General features: G+C 34.7%; 2 protein-coding genes across 2 annotated transcripts; one reads left to right on the forward strand and one right to left on the reverse strand.

The window, feature by feature from the left end:
- The first annotated feature begins 277 nt into the window (after positions 1 to 277).
- On the forward strand, positions 278 to 19,003 carry LOC110666753 (E3 ubiquitin-protein ligase UPL7-like). Its single transcript, XM_058147451.1, is given in 16 exon segments — positions 278 to 443; positions 639 to 761; positions 1,073 to 1,313; positions 2,062 to 2,654; positions 4,403 to 5,386; positions 5,488 to 5,792; positions 6,218 to 6,496; positions 6,593 to 6,845; positions 13,386 to 13,556; positions 13,642 to 13,734; positions 14,863 to 14,876; positions 14,878 to 14,965; positions 15,518 to 15,634; positions 16,967 to 17,056; positions 17,204 to 17,321; positions 18,548 to 19,003. Coding segments are annotated over 15 exon segments (3,459 nt in total). The 5' UTR covers positions 278 to 419; the 3' UTR covers positions 17,288 to 17,321; positions 18,548 to 19,003.
- Positions 17,670 to 20,643, reverse strand: LOC110666752 (GDSL esterase/lipase At5g03820). Its single transcript, XM_021827342.2, has 5 exons — positions 20,036 to 20,643; positions 19,812 to 19,942; positions 19,486 to 19,719; positions 18,562 to 18,817; positions 17,670 to 18,108 (listed from the first exon to the last, which is right to left on the reverse strand). Exons 1-5 carry the CDS (start codon positions 20,280 to 20,282, stop codon positions 17,915 to 17,917), a joined length of 1,062 nt encoding a protein of 353 aa, XP_021683034.2. The 5' UTR covers positions 20,283 to 20,643; the 3' UTR covers positions 17,670 to 17,914.
- Positions 20,644 to 22,248: the final 1,605 nt, after the last annotated feature.

Here is a 22,248-nt window from a genome sequence, read left to right on the forward strand (position 1 = left end):
GTGTATAATTTGCACTCAAATTAATATATATATGTATATTTAATTTTTTAAAATTTATAATTTAATCTATTTTAATTATGTCAAATTGAAGTTTTTCTATTTATATTTGAAAATAATGTATTTTTAATTTTATTTTTAATTTTATAATTTTTTTTTTCAATTGGCCAATAAATTATGTATCAAGTTTAATTTCTCTATGTTGAATGAACAAGTAATTAATCCCACAATAAGTGGTGGTTATGTAAATTGCCCAAAACAGGAGTAGTGTAGAAAACGCTCCATGCACGCGCGTATGAACATACAAGTTGCATCATAGGCATCGTTGTGCTTTTTTGGCTCGTTGGGTAAATTGACTAGCGAAAACGACAGCCATCTACAAGCTTTTCCCCTCACGATTATGTAGAACTGAAATTAGCTCCATGGACAAACCTCGCAAGCATCAGGTGCTTCTCCCTGTCCCCGATCCCTCAAAAAAGTGAAGATCTTCTTTTAAATATTCCATAAATCTCTCATCAAATTTCTTAATCTGCTTTTGATTTTATGGAATTGAAGTAATTGAACGTTAATTTGCTGTCAAATTTTTCTGTCATTAATGAATTGTAACTTAATTGTGTTATTTATGGATGGAAACTGTTCAGGTGTCCTTAAGGGGAGCAAGTGCGAGAGAGATATCGAGGGACGCCCTTCTTGAGAAGGTCTCCCATGAAAGAGAGCGCCGTAGTTATGCTAGACGAGCTACTGCTGCTGCTATATATGTCCAGGTGCATAATTTTGTTGTAATTATAGCTATTATTGCTTTTTTTTTTTTGGTTATTATCATATGAGATGATTAGTTGTCTAAGTATCTGACCCAATTGCCGGAAAGTGGATGAGGAATGTTAATTTGTTTACCTTTGTGATTGGTAATATTGTTATTATAATTTGCGAGAAAAAAGTGCTTAATTTGCAATCATGCTTTATCATGTAAAATCTAATGGAATAATTAGAAAGATTTTTTAATTTCGTTTCTCTAAGGTGGAAGAAGCTGAATGGAGTTTTGTGTGAGAATGACCCAGTTTGTTTGTGTTTTCAGAGAGTCTGGCGGTGCTATAATGTGACAAAAAAGGTAGCTCTGAAGCTGCAAGAAGAATGGGAAAACATGTTGCACCATCGTGATAGTTCAATACCTGCCAGCTGGGTTTCCAGCAGGGTTTTTAGGCCTTTTCTTTTCTTCACTGATTGTTTATCCATTCGGCATGGGAAGATTTGCAGCAGAGATGTTAACTGTATGCAGGCCTGCCTTAAGATTCTGTTGGAAAGCATAAATTCTGCTGGTATGTTAGTTTGCCATTCTTATAAATGGGTATTGGAATTCAATTTCATTTTTGTTTTCTAAATAATCCAGTTGCTTCATAGAAATGCTGCAATTATGCTTTCTGTTCTTCTTTTAGCAATCTTGTTGAGAATATTGAATTTGTAATGGGTAAGATAAAATAAGTCTCATCTAAAACTCTATGCAGCTGGCAATGTGCTTATATACAATTTTATTTTTTCGATTTGGCTTCCTAAGAGATGAACTGTTCATAGATGTAGATGTTTTGCCTAACCATGTTTTGGTAATCTAGCAAGATGTATTAGTTTGTCTTGCCTTGTTCTTCAGAAATTATTAACTGAAACTAGTAGAATTTTGCCATTTAGCATGACCAAAAGTGCAAAACTTCTTTACTAGCCATCAGTATCTATCAACCTGGGACTATTGAAAACAGATAGATTTAAAGGCATCTCTCTCTCTCTCTCTCTCTCTCTCTCTCTCTCTCTCTCTCTCTCTCTCCCTCAAAATGATGTAGTGTTATTTGGAGGGAAGATAAAGCGTAAACAAAATAATCAAGCACCATATTAGTCACTTGATGTTCTTGTGACAGCATATGCCTCAGATCATGATAACAGCATATTTATTCCTTGAGATCTTTAAAGGACCCAATTCATACTGTACAATTTTATTCATTGACCTCTCTCCTTTTCTATTTTTAACCTGCTCACTTCATAAACAACTTATGTCCTCTCTCTTATTTTTAAGGGTAGATTCAAGACACAACTTCTGCTCCCTAGCATTGGGTACACTTGAAGAAAGAAGAATGTGGACATATCAATCAAAGAAGCTGATTTCTCTCTGCTCATTTCTCCTTGCCAAGTGTGATAAATCTCTTGCTGGGGGACAAGATGTTGTAGTTCTTATCTCTCTTGCAATGCGTTTTCTTGTTGTGTTAACTGATCTGAAAGGTTGGAAAAGCATTACTGACAATAGTCTTAAAGATGCCAATGTAGCAGTAAATGATTTGATTAGGTTTATGGGAAGCTGTGAAAGTGGTCTTTACATATCTATCAGAATATACATTAACAAATTGGATATTCCTTTTAGTTCTCAAACAAAAACTATGGTCCACATAGATGATAGCTTCTTGATCACTGCAACTGCAGTAACTTTAGCTTTACGGCCATTTCATGCAACAGATTTTCTATCAACTGGATTTGACCTGCTGGACAAGCATTCTGCTGCTGTGCAGTACTGTTTGTTTCTACTTACAATTCCCAGGCTTACTCAACGTCTCCCAGCTGTTCTTGTATCTGCTTTGAAGCACAATTCTATTCTCTCACCATGCCTTCAGACTCTACTGGTAAGGTTCATCAAATTTGAACAGAAGTTTCTATTTTTTTTTTTTCAATAATTAACTTTTCCTTTATAATTTTTTTAACAATAATGGCCCATAATTGTATACACTACATATGAACAGGCTTCCTACACAATACCTCATAAACAGCTGATGCCAACTGACTCAGTGATTATACATATGCTTTGTGCGCGTTTTGATCTACATAGTCATTGCTTTTATCTAAGTTGACTTTGGCAAGTGGTAATGCATCAATTAAGGATTAGCATAACCTTGTCCAGTCTGTACAGAACTGGACTCAGAAAATATAGTTTTTCTGCTTTTGAGATTTATATGTGGAAAACGCTCTTTAAGCTTTTGATGAAGCCTGAAATTGTTGCTTCAGATGAATTGAAAAAGTCAGAAGACAACAAAGAAAAAGAAACATGCTTGCATTAAATTTAAATATCAGTTAAAAACTATGAAGAATTATGTAAAAGTGAGTTTATAGCTCAGGCAACTACTTCACCTAAACGTTTAACCCCATTATATCCTTTAAGAATTTTCTAGTCTCCTTTGTCATAGATGGACGTTCATTAAGAAAGAGCACTCTGTCTCTCAAATCTATTTGAGTTTTACAACCTGAAAATTAAGAGGATCAGGAAACTGCTTAAAACCATCCCCAGCAATCACATACTAAAATACATGATAACATACTTATGCCAGACAAGACTATAGATTAGAATTGTTAGGTCTGCATTGGGAAATAGGAAGTTGATACAATATAAAATAATCACACATAAAATATAAACCCTTTTATTAAGAAAATACCCCCCAAAGAATATTTCCTAGAATATGTTAAGGAATATGCTCTCATCAATTTCCCATAAGTAGGGCCAAGTAAGGAGGAAGGGGGTTCCTCTTCTTCTCCTCTTCTCCTTACAATTTTCTCTACTCTTTCTCTACCAAAATACTATTCCTCTAACTTGGCATTGGAAGGTCCTCACCGGAAACTCCTGGTGGACCTTTGACTATTTTTTCTTTGTCTGCAGATCCCTATAGCTAAGACAACGAAATGAGACCCATAATGTGGATGAATGATTTGTGTGATCAAATATCAAGAATCAAGATCATCAACTTGATAACATTTTCTCGGGCAGAATATCTTTACTTGATGTCTTGTTTAGAGTCTTTTATACCAATACGAAGCAGTCACAATTCAAATCATTCATCTTCACTTCAGTGATGTGTATGATTGAAATGAGAGTACGTTGGTTAATTGTATCCTTCTATGTTTAGAGGATAGATCCCTTAGTGAGTTATGCAGTGATTTCCTTCTTTACAAAAATTAAATGACATGAGCCCAAATTTACTCATCAAATCTTGAAGCTGCTTGGGAATGATGGTCACTTAAGACTCAATATTATTTACTTTTAAATTTTTTAAATATTTTATGAAGTGCCAATAACTTGGATGTGCTTGGCCATTGGCTGTATTGCCATGAATTTCTGTAATTCTTGCTAACAGATGTGTGCTGGTTGATATATTATGTAATTAAATGAAGCATTCAACTCTGTTAGTTATTCCATAATTCTGTCCAATTATATTATCATTTTATGCATGCTGTGTTTAATTAAATATAAAAATACTATAGTATATGTTGTGTTAAACCCCTAAAGTCATTCAAGTCTTGAGGTTCTCATTAATTCAACTTTGTAGACCAATATAACATCCAAAACATGTGAGACTGATCAAACTTTGGCAGATGATGGCAGATTTTGGGAGATAATATATTAACAGAGATGTCCCAGATGGATCATTTGAAAATTCAGCATTCTTTGAAGGTGATTCCACCAGTCGGTTGGGCTCTTGCAAACATTATTTGCCTTGCTACTGGGAGTGAGAATGACTTTTTGGATCCTGGAGGGCTCAATCAAAGTCTGGACTATGCATTCTATGTCCATGTTGTGATCATTCTTGCTGAGAGCTTATTGTCATGGCTCGATGACAGTGGATGGACTGAAAAGGAGAACCAATATCCTCAGGTTAATTCTGAAACTTCTGCAGAGCCTGTTGGTAAAGTTTCATACGAGAATGAGACTACATGTGCCTTAAAAATGTCTTATGTGGACCTACTAAGGCCTGTTTGTCAGCAGTGGCATCTTACAAAACTTTTGGCAATCTCGAAGACTGATGCCTATGTTCATACAGATGAGGCTTTGACTGTGCAAAATCCTAAATACTTGAGGAAGCTGGAACTGCTTGATATTGCATATTTCTATTCTTACATTCTCAGGATATTTGTAATCTTGAACCCCATGCTTGGGCCATTACCTGTTCTTAATATGCTATCTTTTACTCCTGGATATCTTGTCACTCTGTGGGAAGAAATGGAAAGTTTACTTTTTCCTAGAAAGGGCATCATTTCTGCTGATCATGATTTTTTTTCAGGCAATAAAAAAGATTGGGTTGGTGATAAAAAACAAATGCAACTCAATAAGGAAGGAAGTAATAAATGGGCCAATATGCTCTATAAAATTACTGGTAAGTCCCAAGCTGATGTTGATTATACAGATTCAGCTGATGGGCAACCCAGTGCACAGGTGGATGAAGATTTGCAAGATGTTTGGGATGTAGAACCTTTGAGGGGTGGTCCACAAAAAATTTCAAAAGATATTTCATGTTTGCTTCATCTGTTCTGTGCAACATACTCCCACCTGCTTTTAGTTCTTGATGACATTGAGTTCTATGAAAAACAGGTAAACTGTTTTTGCTTCTCTTTTTTCCTCCATTCTTTCAACCACAAGATCTTATGGAGTAGTCCAGAATATTTATTTGAGCATTTTGTGGTACAAGTTAGGTGCCATTCAAGCTGGAGCAGCAACGAAGAATTGCATCAGTGCTCAATACATTAGTGTACAATGGCTTGGCCCATGGTACAGTTCAGCTGAATAGACCTCTTATGGATTCTGCAATCAGATGTTTGCATTTGATGTATGAAAAGGATTGCAGGCGCCAGTTTTGTCCCCCTGTTTTGTGGCTTTCATCTGCTAGAAAGAGCCGACCACCAATTGCTGTTGCTGCCAGAACTCATGAAATTGTGTTGTCTAATGCAACATATTCTGTAATCATTACTACCCCACATGTATATCCTTTTGAAGAAAGGTAAGCATGAGACACATGATAGCTGTGTGCCTCATTCATGTTTCTTGTCCACTGTTTGCATTAAAATCTTCAAGCTGCTAGTTTAGATTGGTTGTTGGGCATTTCGACCTAGCTCTGTCTGCATGTGCATTTTCCGTTCTTCAGACCTTACTCTTTACTAATTAATTGCATGATAATTTTGCTTTCTCCTGTCTAGTAACTTAATGTTTTTATGGGCTCTCTCTCTCTGTTGGGTCAAATACATTTCTTTGATGGTTTATTACTCTTCTTCTATATGTATCCTTATTTTCACTGCAGTGCCTTTCCCATGGACCATTTTCTTTGATGGGATTTGGAAATCTATTCCTTTGTTACATTGCTTAGTTTTCATTTTGTTTTTTTCATGCTGATGGGTGTTTTCTTGACATCATTCATTGTCTTGTCAGAGTTCAGATGTTTAGAGAGTTTATCAACATGGATAAAGTTTCTCGAAAAATGGCTGGTGAAGTTACTGGACCTGGTTCTCGAGCAGTTGATATTGTAGTTCGCCAGGGTCATATTGTTGAAGATGGATTTCGGCAACTAAATACTCTTGGATCAAGATTGAAGTCATCCATTCATGTTTCATTTGTTAGTGAATGTGGCGTTCCAGAGGCTGGCCTAGATTATGGTGGTTTATCAAAGGAGTTTTTAACTGATATATCAAAAGCAGCCTTTTCTCCTGAGTAAGCTTATCTCATGTCTCTACATTGGTTCTTTTTCATTATTTGCTTTCCCACAAAACAGTGTTTTATGTTTTATCCATGCTATTATGGTGTAAGGTATGGCCTATTCTCCCAAACATCAACATCAGACAGATTTCTAATCCCTAATCCAACTGCAAGATATCTGGAGAATGGTATCCAGATGATTGAATTTCTTGGAAGAGTTGTTGGGAAAGCTCTTTATGAAGGAATATTGCTGGATTACTCTTTTTCACTTGTTTTTGTACAAAAGCTGTTAGGCCGATATAGCTTTCTTGATGAACTATCAACACTTGATCCAGAGCTATACAGGAATCTCATGTATGTGAAGGTAAACCTTCTTGATCAGTTGCACAGTCTCTCCTCTATTTTATTTAGTTGATTATTTGTTTATTTATTAAGCTATACCTTTCCTGCTTCGTAAATTAAATATATGAAGTTCTTGCTTAAGAATTATTGACCAACTTATGAATTTGCATATGGTTTGATGTGTTAATTTTAGCCAATTTAGGTTAAAAATGTTCTATGTTAAATGACTTGTTGCACTCCTAACAAGCTGCAGAAGACACCTCCTGAGAATAACAAGGATTGCTATGCTTAATTGAATGGATTTCTGAGGTACCATGAATTAAGAAGATGGAGCTAGTAGAAAAATGCTTAGGCATACTATAACTGTAATTAAAAAAAGTTGATATAAGAAATCTATGTGTTCAAGATTGCTCTGAGGAATCTAAAATGAGAAAAATTGTATTTATACAACAAACCAAAACATCAACGAGAAGTTGCTTGTTTCAACTTTGCTGAACAAGATGTGATAAAAAGGAAGCCATATATACTTTATTAAATCATTTCTTTCCTTATTGACTTTTTGACAAAAGAACTGTGTTGTTTGCTTGAATAATTTAACTGAAGATTGGCATTTTAAGAATGATGAAACTAATGCATTTGAAAGAAATTTCTGTATTGTTCATATATCTCAATGACTTTGTACATATGCCTATTTATATACAAAATTCCTAGCTTTACAAGAAAACTTAATTTAATGGAAATTAATACAAATAGGAAACAAGATATACATAAGGAAAAAGAAATAATAATCCCTTTAACGTAGGGACTGAGATTCCAACACTCTCCCTCAAGTTGGTTCATATATATTACACATGCCTAACTTGCAAATTAGAGGATGAAACATTTTGTCGCTGAGTCCCTTGGTGAACACATCGGCTAACTGACATGAGAGACACTCAACAATCCATCTACAATTTTATCCTTTATGAAGTATCGATCAATTTCTATATGTTTGGTTCCATCATGCTGTATTGGATTGTAGATAATACTGATAGCAGCTTTGTCATCACAAAACAAGTATAAGCTATTATTTTCTGATAGTTTCAGTTCTTCCATTAACTTTCGTAATCACAACAATTCACAGACACCTTGAGGGCTCTATATTCAGCCTTTACACTGGATTTAGCAGTCACACTTTATTTCTTACTTCTCCAAGTGATCAAGTTACCACTAACAAAAGCACAATAGCCATTTTTGACCTTCTATCATCAAGAGATCCAGCCCAATCTGCATCTATAAAGGCCTTTATTTGAAAATGTTTATGCTTTGAGAATAGAAGTCCTCTCTCAGGGGCAAATTTCAGATATCTTAGAATACAAAAACAGCTTCTAAATGAGATTCACGAAGATCATGCATATATTGACTCACTAGACTTACTGCAAAAGTTATATCTGGTCTAGCGTGTGAAAGATAGATCAATCTATCAACTATCTGATATCTCCCTAAATCCACGGACTCCCCAACTCCAGCTTGCAATCTATAATTTGTCTCAATGGGAGACTCTACTGGTTTATAGCCCAGCATATCTGTCTCTTCCAAAAGATCTAATATGTACTTCCTCTGAGAAATAAAGATTACTTTATCTAATCTGACAAGCTCTATTTCAAGAAAGTACCTCAAATTTTCTAAGTCCTTAATCTCAAACTCTTGTGCTAGACATTGCTTCAAATTTGCAATTTATTCCTCATCATCTCCTGTCACTGCTATATCATCCACATAAACAATAAATAATGTGATCTTACCTTTGCAATGTTTTATAAATAAAGTGTGACTAGCATTATTCTGATGGAAGCCAAAGGAGATCATAGCCTTGTTGAATTTGTCAAACCATACCCTAGAAGACTGTTTTAGGCCATACAAAGCTTTTTTCAATCTGCAAACCTTTTCTTTGGTTTTTTCATCATCAAATCCTGAAGGTATTTCTATATACACTTCTCCCTTTAAGTTTCCATACAAAAAAGCATTCTTGATAATGAATTGCAGTCAATTTTAATCAAGATTTACTGCACAGGACAATAAAATCCTGATGGTGTTCATATTTGCAATAAGGGCAAAAGTCTCATGATAATTTACCCCATATGTCTGTGTGAATCTCTTTGCTACCAGTCTGGCTTTGTATCTCTCAATTGAGTCATTTGCTTTGTGCTTCACAGTAAACACTCACTTGCATCCAACTTTTTTTTTCCATCGGAGAGAGTAACAAGATCTCATGTCTCATTCTTTGCTAAAGCCTTCGTCTCCTCAACCATAGCAGTCTTCCATTTTGGATTAAGGTATGCTTCCTTCTAACCTGTGGTATAGAAAAAAAAAAAAGATAAGACAAAGGCTCTATAAGAAGAAGACAAGGTATCAGAGGAAATAAAATAGAAATAGAATGCTTAGTACAAGTCCAGACTCTTTTTCTGAGAGCAATAGAAATATCAAAATTATCAATAGTAGAATTCAATTTAAAAATAGAATTAGGATCATCAGGAAGTAAGGGAAACTCATCACATTATTTAGGAAATTAATTCCAGGGATGCTGGTTGATCAGATGTATCAAGCTCAATGGCTGTATCTGTCTTATTCTAACGCATGTAGGTTCTCAAATTCAATCTATTCAATCTCCCTGACGTTTGAGGAGGTGGTTGGTCCTGATTAGATAGCTCATTACTAAGGTGTGACCCAAGTCTAATAGTTTCCCTCTGAGGTGGTTGGTCCTGGTTAGATGGCTCATTATGAAGGTGTGACCTAAGTCTGATAACCTAGCTAGGAAAAAACACCTCTCCCTTTTCCTTCTTATACTTTCACTGAAGAGGCGACTTGATAGGGAAATAAGGCTTAGATTCTCTAAAGGTAACATCCACACTGACAAAATATTTTCTAGTAGGAGGATGATAACATTTATAGTCCTTTTAAGTGCTAAAATAACCTACAAACACACATTTAAGAGCTCTAGGTTCTAACTTCCCAACATTTGTCTTGTGGACAAAGCAGACGCATCAAAAAATTTTTGGAGGAACAGTATAAGAATTATGGCCTTGTAAAACCTTTAAAAGGCTCTTAAAGTTCAATATTCTTGGAGGCATTCTATTGATAAGATATGTTGCAGTAAGAACCGCATCACCATGATAGGATGTAGCTAGATTCATAATAAATATAAGAGATCAATCCACCTCCAATAAATGTCTTTTTTTTTTTTTTTTTTTTTTCAAACACCCCATTTTATTCACTAGTCTTGACACAACTAATATGATGCACGATACCATTTGAATCCACAAAAGCACGAAAAATACCATTAACATATTTTGTGCCATTATCAGTTCTTAAGATTTTAACCTTAGCATCAAACTGTGTGCAAATCATTTTGTGAAACTGTTGAAAGCAAGAAAACACTTCATTTTTTGCTCTCATCAAATAAACCTGTGTCAGTCTAGTGCAACATTTAAAAAAAGTGACAAACTATCATATCTCGACAAAGAAGTAGTTTGAGTAGGTCCCCATACATAAAAATGAATAGTCATAAAAGGGACCAAACTTCTATTATCTATTGAAGGATAAGGTTGGCTTCTGTGTTTAGCAAATTCACAAGTATCGCAAACTAATAATTTTGAGTTGCAACTTCTAAACAAATTAAGATATAACCTCTTTAAAGCAGGAAAAGATGGATGTCCTAATCTCCTATGTCACTAAATAATCTCCTCGTTAGCACTTATAATTTGTCTTAATAAAGCCTGGTTTGCTTCGAGATTTGAGAAACTACAACCGCCAACTAAAAAATACAGACCATCTCGCAACCTACCACTACCAATTATTTTCTCTGTTTTCAAATCTTGAAATATGCAATGAGTAGAAAAAAATTCAATTTTGCAATTAAGAGCTTGGGTAACGGAACTAACAGATAAAAGATTAATAGAAAAGCTGAGAACATGAAGAACTGAAGTGAGATTTATAGGGAGTGCATGTAATAGAATCTGTACCAGAAATTGTTGTTAAGGAACTGTCCGCTATATGGATTTTTTCTTTTCTTGAGCATGGAGAATAGGTGGAGAATTTATTTGAAAAGCCTGTTATATGTTTGTTTGCTCCAGAATCTATAATTCAACAAGATTTGTCAAGATTGGTAAGAAAAAAACATTACCTGATTTGACAAAATTGGAAGAGCCAACTGTGGAAGATTGAGATTCAAGCGGAGACAACAAATGCCTTAGGGATTGAACTTCTTTATTGGAAAAAATGTCAATATCATTTGTTCTTTCAAAGTAATTCACTATTTCAGACATATTCGCTTGTGGTCAGATCAAGGACAATGGCGGGTAGAGGCATAACACATGAGGAATAGTTGAAAAATTTGGAGGTCCATGTTCTGTGAAACAGTGCCGATGAACAGGGATGATGAACAGTGCATGTGAACAGTGCTCATAAACAGTATTTATAAACAGTATCAGTGAACAGTGTCCATAAACTGTGCATGTAAACGGTACAAGTAAACAGTACTGATCAACAGTACTAAAGCCTGCCTAATGAGTTGAAAGCTATGTTACCATGATGAAATTAATGTATTTGAAACAAGGTATACATAAGAAGAAAGAAATAATAATCCCTTTAAAGTAGGAATTGAGATTCCAACAAAGAATTTAACTGGAATCAAAATCAATCTGATCTAACTTGCACCTTTGATGGCTATGTGGCATTTCTTGGAACTTTTAGCACAATGTTTCGGCTTTCCATGGTGGGAAAATGGAGAGCTACAAAGAGAAGATAATACATCTTAATTACTAGAAATAAAAATTGACAAACATGGATTAGATAAGGAGAGTAGCAGACAAATTAAAAGAGAGGAAAAGAAGAGAGAAGGAAGGAGAAATAGGATGGGGTGAGAGTGGTGGAGGAAGGAGAGGTACGGGATTGAATGCCTTGTTGTATCCTTTAGCTAGTTCTGGTTTGGAGCTCTTAATCAATGTGGGAATCTCCTGAGAGTGCAGTTCCCTTCATAAAATCGAAAGTCTTTCTGAAGTAGAATATTAGTATAATACTGTATTCTTGAGTAATTTAACACTCAACTCAACTCAACTAAGCCTTTATCTCAAAAATTTATTGGGATCGGCTATATGGATTCTCTTTCTCCACTCTAAACGATTTTAGGTTAAATTCTTGAAAATTTGTAATGCTTCTAGTTTATATTGTACTACTCTCTTCTAAGTTAGTTTAGGTCTACCCCTTCTTTTCTTTCTATCTTCTAACCCAATGTGCTCTGCTTGTCTAACTGGAGCCTCCGTATGTCTACACTTCACATGATCGAACCACCTCAATCTCCCTTCTCTCAACTTATTCTCAATTGGCACCACTCCTACCTTTTCTCTAATACTCTCATTACGAATTTTATCTAGTCTAGTATAGTCACTCATCCATTTTAACATTCTCATCTCTGCAACTCTTATCTTAGACATATACGACTCTTTCATTGCTCAACACTCACTACCATATGACATGGCCGGTCTTATGGTTGTATGGTAAAATTTTCCTTTCAACTTATTGGGAATCTTACGATCACATAAAACTCTCGTGGCACATATCCACTTCAATCATCTGGCTTTAATCCTATGACTAACATTCTCTTCACATCCCCCATCTACTTGAATGATTGAGCTGAGATATTTGAAGTGATTACTTTGGGGCAATACCACTCCATCCAAACTAACTCCTTCCCTATCACCAATTCGGCCTTCACTAAACTTGCAATGTATGTATTATGTCTTCGTTTTCCTTAATTTAAAGCTCTTTGACTATAGAGTACTTCTCCAAAACTCTAACTTTCTATTGAGTCCTTCTCGCGCTTCATCTATCAGAACTATATCATCTACAAATATCATGCACCAAGGGATACTCTCTTGTATATGTTTCATCAATTCATCTAGAACTAATGTAAAAAGGCAGGAGTTTACAACTGAACCTTGGTGTAATCCAACTGAGATAGGAAAATCTCTTGTGTCCCCTCCCACTGTGCGTACAATAGTAGTTGCTCCTTCATATATATCTTTCAATACTTGTATGTACCTAATTGATACCATCTTTTATTCTAACACTCTCCATAAGACATCTCTTGGAATACTATCATAAGCCTTCTCCAAATCGATAAAAACCATGTGTAGATTTTTTTTCATATTTTTATATTTCTCTATCAAGTTTCTAATGAGAAAGATCGCTTTCATAGTTGAACGATTGGGCATGAAGCCAAATTGATTGGGAGAGATAGAAGTGTCTGAGTAATTTAATACTAATAGGACTAAAGTGAACATAAATCTAACATCCATATCAGCTAATAGTGGCTTGGGCTAATTTCATCTGGTTTGTTTGAAATAAGGCATTATGGTTACTTGGTTGAGCTATTTCCATTGCTTGGAACTCCATAATTTCTTTGATGATTTGGAATTTTCTTCTATGTAATGAGTATCTTTTTTAGATATCTGCAAAATTATATGTACAAGTTCACAGATATCTTTTATTTATTAATTTAATTTTTCTGTGGCTGCTGTTTATACAGCATTATGATGGTGATCTCAAGGATCTCTCTTTGGACTTCACAGTTACAGAAGAATCATTTGGTAAACATCATGTTATTGAGCTTAAACCTGGTGGCAAGGATGTTTGCGTGACAAGTGAGAACAAGATGCAATATGTTCATGCAATGGCAGATTATAAACTCAATCGACAGGTATCTAACTACTTCCTTTTTGCAAATTGTATAATAGCTTCAACCTCTGTGATAGATTTACTTTATGTGATTGTTCTTATTGCAGATATTACCCTATTCAAATGCATTTTATAGTGGACTAACAGATCTCATATCCCCATCCTGGTTAAAGTTGTTCAATGCAAACGAATTCAATCAGGTAATCTTGTACTTGCATTCAACCAATATCCTGTCTGTCAATGACACATCGCTCTTGACTAGGGTATTGTATTTGCTCAGGTCAACCCTGTTTTGTGTATGTAGTTTTCAATCTGTGATGTTAACTTCAGAAGTTACATGGGCTGATTCTCAATTCATATAAAGAAGTTGGAAGGGTAAAGGCATGTGTTTCACAGAGCTAGTCTTCTGTTAATTACTTCCATTAAAATATGCTGATGAGTTGACAGAAATAAGCACAGTTCTCAGTTCTGTTTGAAATACGTATCTTTCAAGTCAACTGGCATTATGTGGAGTGAAATTAAGGACGGAGAAAATTGTATCTTAATTTAGTTTTTCTTTAGTGTATAAATGAAATTATGGTTATATTTTTTTTTTGTGCACTAGGAAAAGAAATCCCTGAAACTGTAAGATGTTCAAATCCTAAAGAGCACATTTGGTTCACTTCTTGCAACAAAATCCAAAATATTTTTTTATATGTTGTTATACATCACTCATGAATTTTGGTGGAATTTAATTCTGCATATAGTTTAAAAATTACCATAAGCTTTATTTAGGTATCTAAAATGAAATTGGTATGAAATTCTTGGAGTGGATGTTTGCATGACATCCACTGCCAGTCAGTGAAAGTCTAGATTTTTACCTTGAACCTTTTATACTTTTGCAGTGTTGTCTAACAATAGTTTTATACAAAAGGATTTGAACAAATTAAAGATAGGTTGTTAAAATTCCCACATTTTGGTTATCTACCTACTCTCATCTCCAATATTGAGTTAGAGTTGTAGTAAAATTGTTTAGTCAGCATGTTTGCTTGTATGGGAGAAATGATGACATCACAGTAATGTGCAAGTAGGCCCGCTAAAAATGTTTGGTTTCAAAATGAGAAGTCCTGTAAGTTATCTTCTTGAAATTATAAAAGTGGCCTTCAATCTTCACTGTTCATATAATGTGATATTTGCTTTGTATACAATCACAATGGAGCAGCAAACATGGTTGCAAACCCTTTTCTCTCTCTCTCAGTCTGTCTCTTTTTAATGCTGCAGAATTTTATCTGCCATTCTTTATGGGTTCATTCTATCGGTCCAATGCTAACCAAGGTTACTATATTCAGTTACTTTCAGGTGGTGGACATTGATGTTGATGATTTAAGAAATAACACGCGTTACACAGGTGGCTATTCTGAGGGGAGTTGGACAATCAAACTTTTTTGGGAGGTACTGTACAAATGGAGGTTTATAGTTTGATTTTTCTTAGGCTTTGAATGTATCTCTGTGTAAACAATCACATGCATCTAACCCTGTTTTTGAAAGAATTAAGATGCAAAATTTGTTTGCCTAAAGAAGAAATTGTTAGTAATTTTGAATTATTAATAGGAGTATATCCTAAACAAATAATGTAAGGTTCTGTAGCAGCAGTATCTAATTGCAGGTAGAATGACTTGATCTGGTTTTCACGTGATATTTTTTTCACTGTATATAGTAATTCTCGGAATATCTTCATGCAAACTGCCTCCTTCCTTAGGAGCTGCCTCCACCCCAGCCCCTCCTTCCTTGATGGTTAGGCAGATTCCACATCTATCTGAAATGATACAAGTCAGATAAGATGGTTATACCCATACTAAACACCATTCCCATTATTCCATGTCTCAAACTTCTTAATAATATTTATTCTGATTTTGGAGTTGCTTCTCTTGATATCTAGTAAAGTGCATTGGTTAAATTTATTTCCTTCTTTTAACTCCTGATTTTCTTCTATACTTCTTTCAGGTAATTAAAGGATTTGAACCAAATGAACGGTGTATGCTGCTAAAATTTGTGACCAGCTGTTCTCGAGCTCCATTACTTGGGTTCAAACACTTGCAGCCATCCTTTACTATCCATAAGGTATGCCCTTCATCTCACATCTTCAGGCCTTCAAGGAGAATAGATTGAAGGCCCATTTGGTTGTAGCATTGGAATCTGAAATCAAGAATGTATTGGCAACCAGAATGGTAAATTACCTTGCATGTTTGCTTCAACGTGCACATAGATTTTGATTCCTTTTCTGACTATTGGGTAATTTCAAGTCTTGTCATCCACCATCCAATCTGATTTTTGCTATTTTTTTTCCAGATAGTAATGAGGCTTTGATTGTGTGCTTCAAGAAATTTCTAATGCTTGAGTTGCTATTTTGATGGTTTTAGTATGATATATTGTTTCATGCTGTTCTGTGGAAATGCATCTCAAGATCTGCTATGTTGATCATAAAATGGTGAATAAGATGTATTATTTGGGGCACACAGAAAAGATGATTTCCCCCCTTTTCTCTGCAATACTGAAAAATTGTGCCAACCCTTGCACACTTGCATTACAAAAAGAATGCTATGAACATTGAAAGTTGCTTGAAACAAAGGCAAACATAAAATTGAATGACCTTTTGTCCTTTTCTTTTGGAATAATCCATATAGAAGCTTTACTTTAAAGAAAAGATCTATTAAAGTCCCTCAACTATTATTTTGACCTATTGGGCCTTTGAATTTCTATTTTTGAAAATATCGAGTCCAATTTGTCCCAAAAGCAGCTCTGGAGTGTTAAATGTTTTCTTATAGATTAATAAATGACAAAAGATAGAAAGTGGTGGATTGAATTTAATTTTTTTTTGCATATGCATGGACAAATTGGATTCAATAGATACACAAATAAAAATTCAAGGGTTAATATGTCAAGTTTTAATAGTTATTTTTCTCTTAGGTTCAGGTAATGGGCAGCTTTCCTGCTGAATGAATTGATCCATTAAATGATGTGCTAAGATCTTTGATTGGATTAAAATAAAAGCTGTGCCCTAACAAGCTATACATGATGTCTTTTTAGGGGGCAGCTTTTATTTTAATTGTAATATAAAATGATATAAATATTTCTCTTGCAAAAATATCTATTGTGAGATTTCTTGGAGAATTGTAATTGGTTACTGTGATGGGGCAATGATTCTTTAAGTGATTTGATATTTATGCTTGCAGACATAGGCAGATGCTTCTAGAAAATCTTACAGATCTGTTTTTTGTCTTTTCTTTATTGTACGGACTGGATTCTTTCAAATCCATTCTCAAAAATTCCCTCACTTTCAACAAAGAAAATAACAGGATTAAAAGAATACAGAGAGATGAACAAGAGAGAAAAAAAAAAAATCCTAATTTTATAATAAAAGGAATTGAAATCAGGAATCTGATTTTTATGTAGGTTGCATGTGATGCCTCTATTTGGGCCTCATTTGGAGGACAAGATGTAGAACGTCTTCCATCAGCTTCTACATGCTACAATACTCTCAAGGTACTATTAATGCAAGACTCGGGGCTGACAACATCCAGCATCTTTTATCTAAGTTTCCTGTCAAAATACGTGTGGGAGGATGTGTGTGTGTATCATATATCTAATCTTGGTCATTCCTGTGTTTTCTTGATCTTTGGATGACTATAGCTTCCAACATACAAACGAGCGAGCACTTTGAGAGCAAAACTTCTATATGCAATCAGTTCCAACACTGGATTTGAACTTTCCTAGGGATTTATGGATCTTTGAGTTATTGACATTTCAGGTGAATATTTTTGTTTTATGTTGCCTGCATCTGTAATTCGTAGTTCTCATTGCTATCCGTTATTTTTTCCCCTTTTTTGATACATTGAAAAGTAATTGCTATCCATTGTTGGAATATCTTTTTGCTATGACGATTTATCACGTGAGCGATCACAAGAGACTGTTATAAAGCATCATTTATTCTATTTCTTCCCCATGCATGGTCAATCTTAAGCACATAGAGAACTGTTTTATTTTATTGGCTGGAAAGAAAATGGAAAAAGATCCATTTGAGGAAACATTCTTTAAGAACAAAAAAATTGAAAGGTTCTCAAGATATTTTCATTCTAGAACAATTCAGCTGCACAAGTTAACCAAAACAAAGTACTCACACAACCATAATTGTATCATTAAAGAGAAGCCTATTCGTCTACAAAAGGTGCAAACATAAAATCATCCAGCCATGTGTGGCTAACTAGTTTTTACATAACTATGAGATGATACCACAATCTGCAAAGCACCTATGTATTGTGATGACATTATACATAGCATATATGTAAGAAGATGACAGTAATACAATAGTAGCAAATTGTTTCAACTACAGTGGGAGCTGCTTCAAGAAATGAGATCGAATCCCTGTGTTAGTAAATCACCAGACAAGACACTATTAGCAGCTTCAGAAGGATGAAATCCATCCCAAAACACGTATTGTGTAGCATTTGAGCATGTTCCCAAAGACCTTGCATTGCAGAGAACTGATGTCTCTAAAGTTCCTGTTCCACAGCAAGCCTTTCTCGACTCAAAGAACCCTGTGACAAGACAACAAATTATCACAAGATGAATTGATGTTTTATTCAACTATATTTATCTAGCTATTAATATTTGATCTGTGTAACAGTGAAAGAATTGGCATTATATATATATATATATATATATATATATATATATATATATATATATGTGTGTGTGTGTGTGTGTGTGTGTGTGAATTTTTTTTTTTTTTTTTTTTTTTTTTTTTTTTGCACATTAGGTTAGAGGATAGAAAGAAAAAAAGGGGTTGACCTAAATTGACTTGGAGGAGAGTAGTACAACATGACCTAGAAGCATTACACATTTCTGAGGATTTAACTCAAAATCGTTTAGAGTAGAGAAAGCGAATCCATATAGTCGACCCCAAATTTTTGGGATAAAGGCTTAGTTGAGTTGAGTTGAGTTGTACTCGATGCATTAACTATCTGGTTGTTGCAGAAAAGGTACATTACCATTATCACTGGGCTTCAAGATCATATCCAAGAGGGGCTCATAGATATCAAAGACCACAAGTTTGAGGCCGGGTAGATTGTTTGCCAGGCTTTTGGAAGTGCTGTTTAATTTCTCGTTGAAGGCAATGGCATCACGGTTTAACCTCTCAACACACTGATTGCTTCCTGCACCAAAGAGGGTAATAGCTGCAGGCAAACACCCTGTTGGTGGTAGGCTTGTCACTCCAATCCTTCTTGCTCCCAGTCCGTATAGATTCTGTGTCAATCACCATCCCTGTTAGCAACTACTTTGTGCTATGAAAGAACTAAAGAAAAGGATTTCTCGTTAGTTTAGATACCAAACTGAGTTTCATGTACAAGTTTGAGATCAACATCATGATATTGATGTGTACATTCCCACCTATGATATTGACAGGTTAATTTTTATGTATTTTTGTTGGCAGATTCGGTTGTTCACACTTCAGCACATGAGATTAGAAATGGGAATGGAGCACAGTGGGGATGGCATTTCCATTCCTGTCCTACTAGGTTTATGTACCTGACGGACAGGAATTTCTTTAAGGGTTAGTGAAATCCAAATTGATCAAAACCAGTCTTGAATGAGATGGTCCGACTTGGGTCAAAACGGTTATTCGTTAAAAAAAAAATGAAAAATTCAATTGTTGAATTTTATCAAAATTGGATTAAATTGGTTCGAATCGAAATCAAGATTGGAGTAGATCCTTCAGTCCAATCTCAGTTAGCCCTAACTCTTGAAGCCGAACCTGCAGTTCCGGCCAGCTTTATATAGAATTGACATCTGCCTAAGATGTTCAAAATGCAGGTATTTTTTGATAGGCTTTACCCAACGCATGAGCTTTTTTATTTTTATTTCTTTTTCAAATATTTTGTCAGGAAGCAAAGAATTAGTAATACAATTAATACCTGAATGAAAGTTGAGTAAAATCGCATGAGTCTATCGGAGAAGAGATCAGCTGAGTAGACTCCATTAAGAAGGGGATTGATATAGTAATTCTGAATAAAATCACTGCTTCCAGCACTCAACAGATGGATACCACCAGATAATATCTCATCTGCCTTGGCGTTTCCTACCAAGTTCACTACTTTTGTTTGGTATTCCTTGTAGTACTTCAGCTGCTGGGTCAATGGAATGGCACCCTACAGAATAATCCACAAGAAAAATTCAAGTAATCTCTGATACTGATACGGAGAGAGAGAGAGAGAGAGAGAGAGAGAGAGTATTTTTCTACATATAGCCTGGCGGTGCCATCATAGAGACCAGAAGCAGCTGAGGCAAAGTTAACACCAGTCAAGAGGTTGTTTCCTCTGGCATCTTGGCTAAGGTAAGCTGGTGGGTATGAAGTGAATCCAAGGTACTCAGCTGTGCATGAAGAAACCAAACAAGTAATCTCACGAGATTGGAGATGAAGAAGAAGAAGAAGAAGAAGAAGAGTGGATTACTGAAAAACTTTACCAGTGAAGTCTGTAGCTAGTTTTCCATTGCAGAATCTTCCAGTTGGCCTATGATTAACAAAGTCTCTTCCATAAGGAGGAAAATTTGCCTTAATAACTGTATTAAGATTATTATTGTTACCCACATCAACAACAGAATCCCCAAAGATGATGAGGGCTGGAACAATAGGATCTGCATGAGCTACTGAGGATACCAAAACAAGAAGGGAAAGGGAAGTGCCCCAAAGACTTCTGCTTGCAAACCCCATTTCTCCTTTTTTTTTGCCCTTTCCCACTAAGCCTCTGGCTAGTGCTGAGAGAGAGAGATAGAGAGAAGAGGAAGCAGGTGGGGTAAGAATTTAAGAAGGATGAGAAGTGATACAACAGTGTCAAAAGCTGCTTATTTCCTGGGAATGAGGCGTGTTTAGCACCTCACAACACCCATGATTTTGTTGTCCTCTAATTTAATCTGTACTTATTACGCTAACCAAAAGTGTCAACTTATTTGGTCTTGTTCATATGTAAGTTTGAGGAGGTGACGATGGACTTAGCTAAAACTTACAGCAGCAGAGAGGCAAAAGTTTTGTGCCTTCCTAATTCCATATCACATAATAATACATGATGCTCCACAACCACCTGATTAGCCATTGCTTAAAAAGAAAACCCAATTAGCCATTTTCCTCTTCCTTGTTGTAAACGACATAAAACTGACTTCCTATATATATCTCTACATATTTTCAAGTAAATGCCCTCATCGAAGCAATAATACGATGTTTTAATTTATTTTTCTAAATAGATAGACAAAATTGTTAATAATGACAAAATTCAGATATTAAATAGCTATTTATTTGAAATTAAATGGATTAAAAAATTAAAATATTCGATAAAATAAAAATTTATTTACGTTTTAATAAATTTTTTAAAATATATGAACTAATTTATTAATAATTATAAAAATCAAAGACACACTTATAAATATTATTAAAAAATTTTAGTTAAGTGATATTAAAATTATAAAATAATCAATTTGATTTAAAAAAAAAAAAAAAACCCAACCCGTAGACTCATAAGCATACACTGAATGCTCATTTTAAAAAAGAAAAAGTCTATTTACAAAGAAGCAAGTCAATGATTGTTCTCTCTTTAATGATAACTCTGCCACAAGCAAAGCCTCATTATGAAGGAGAGAAAGTGGATTGCATGTAGTAGGTTTAATGGATCATCCATTAAAACACTAAATTAACATTACTTCTCTTCATGATAATAAGTCTACCTAATCGATGCAAGGATTACAGACTCTCTGATAGATCCAATTGATTCCCACTTTTTCGAGTGGACGATGCAAATGAAAAATTGTACTCAATTTCATTAAATTTCGCTGCAAAAATTCCGGTACGGTTTTCTAGCAACAGGAGTTAATGGATTTTTTTTTTCTGGTCAATGGTAAATATTTTTTTTTCAGGTTCAACGGTAGTTTTTTTTTTTTTTTTCACAGACTCTCTTACTTTGACAATTTTAAACGTTGAGGGGATATAATTTAGTGAATTAATATTTTATACAAATTTTTTGTTTCGTGATGCTTGAACTATTACATTATAAGAGTTAAATTTATATCTTTTGTAGAGCTTTTGAGCTCTTACATCGGTGGTAGATGTGTGTATGTGATTTATATAAATTAGTATATTTTGATAAAATTATTACTATTTTATTAAGTGGTGCGTTCTGTCTCTGAATTACGTGTGTGTATCTGCCTTTGAAAAAAAAAAATCTTAAGGTCAATAGGAGTGAGTCGGTGTGTGTGAGTATAGCCTAACTCGCATAAGTCTCTTAGTGGGACTGAGCCTTCAAGCTCCCATATCTCCAAGAAGAGTATCATGTCCCTGAACCACGTGTAAGTATCTACTTTTAAAAAAAATATATATTTTTATTAACAATTTAAACTTTTGGCATAACGGTAAGTATTCACTTCTATAATACAATTGATATCAAAATCAAATTCATAGATTTGAATCTCTAAATCTCTGATAAGTACTGAGAGTATTATTGATACTGAGTGAAGAAATTTAAGCGATTTATGTTGTTTCACTTCACTAAATAAATTTTACTCAGTTTGAAAAATCAGACAGAAATTTATGCTTGAAAATCTAACTAATGTTTCATTAAACAACGCAGCCAACCTAAAATAGATAAATTGGCGTCCTCTCACTACACATCTCTTGCCGGATGAGCGATGGG

The sequence above is a fragment of the Hevea brasiliensis genome, chromosome 5 (genome assembly GCF_030052815.1).
Source record: "Hevea brasiliensis isolate MT/VB/25A 57/8 chromosome 5, ASM3005281v1, whole genome shotgun sequence".
Lineage (NCBI taxonomy): Eukaryota > Viridiplantae > Streptophyta > Magnoliopsida > Malpighiales > Euphorbiaceae > Hevea > Hevea brasiliensis.

Bases quoted from the DNA above. Each gene is read 5' to 3' on its own strand.
- LOC110666752 (XM_021827342.2), bottom strand. From the start codon at position 20,282: ATGGGGTTTGCAAGCAGAAGTCTTTGGGGCACTTCCCTTTCCCTTCTT. The intron at 19,943-20,035 runs GTAAAGTTTTTC...CTTCATGCACAG, and splicing joins ACTAGCTACAGACTTCACTG to CTGAGTACCTTGGATTCACT. The intron at 18,109-18,561 runs GTAATGTACCTT...GTCTTGTCACAG, and splicing joins CTTGAAGCCCAGTGATAATG to GGTTCTTTGAGTCGAGAAAG.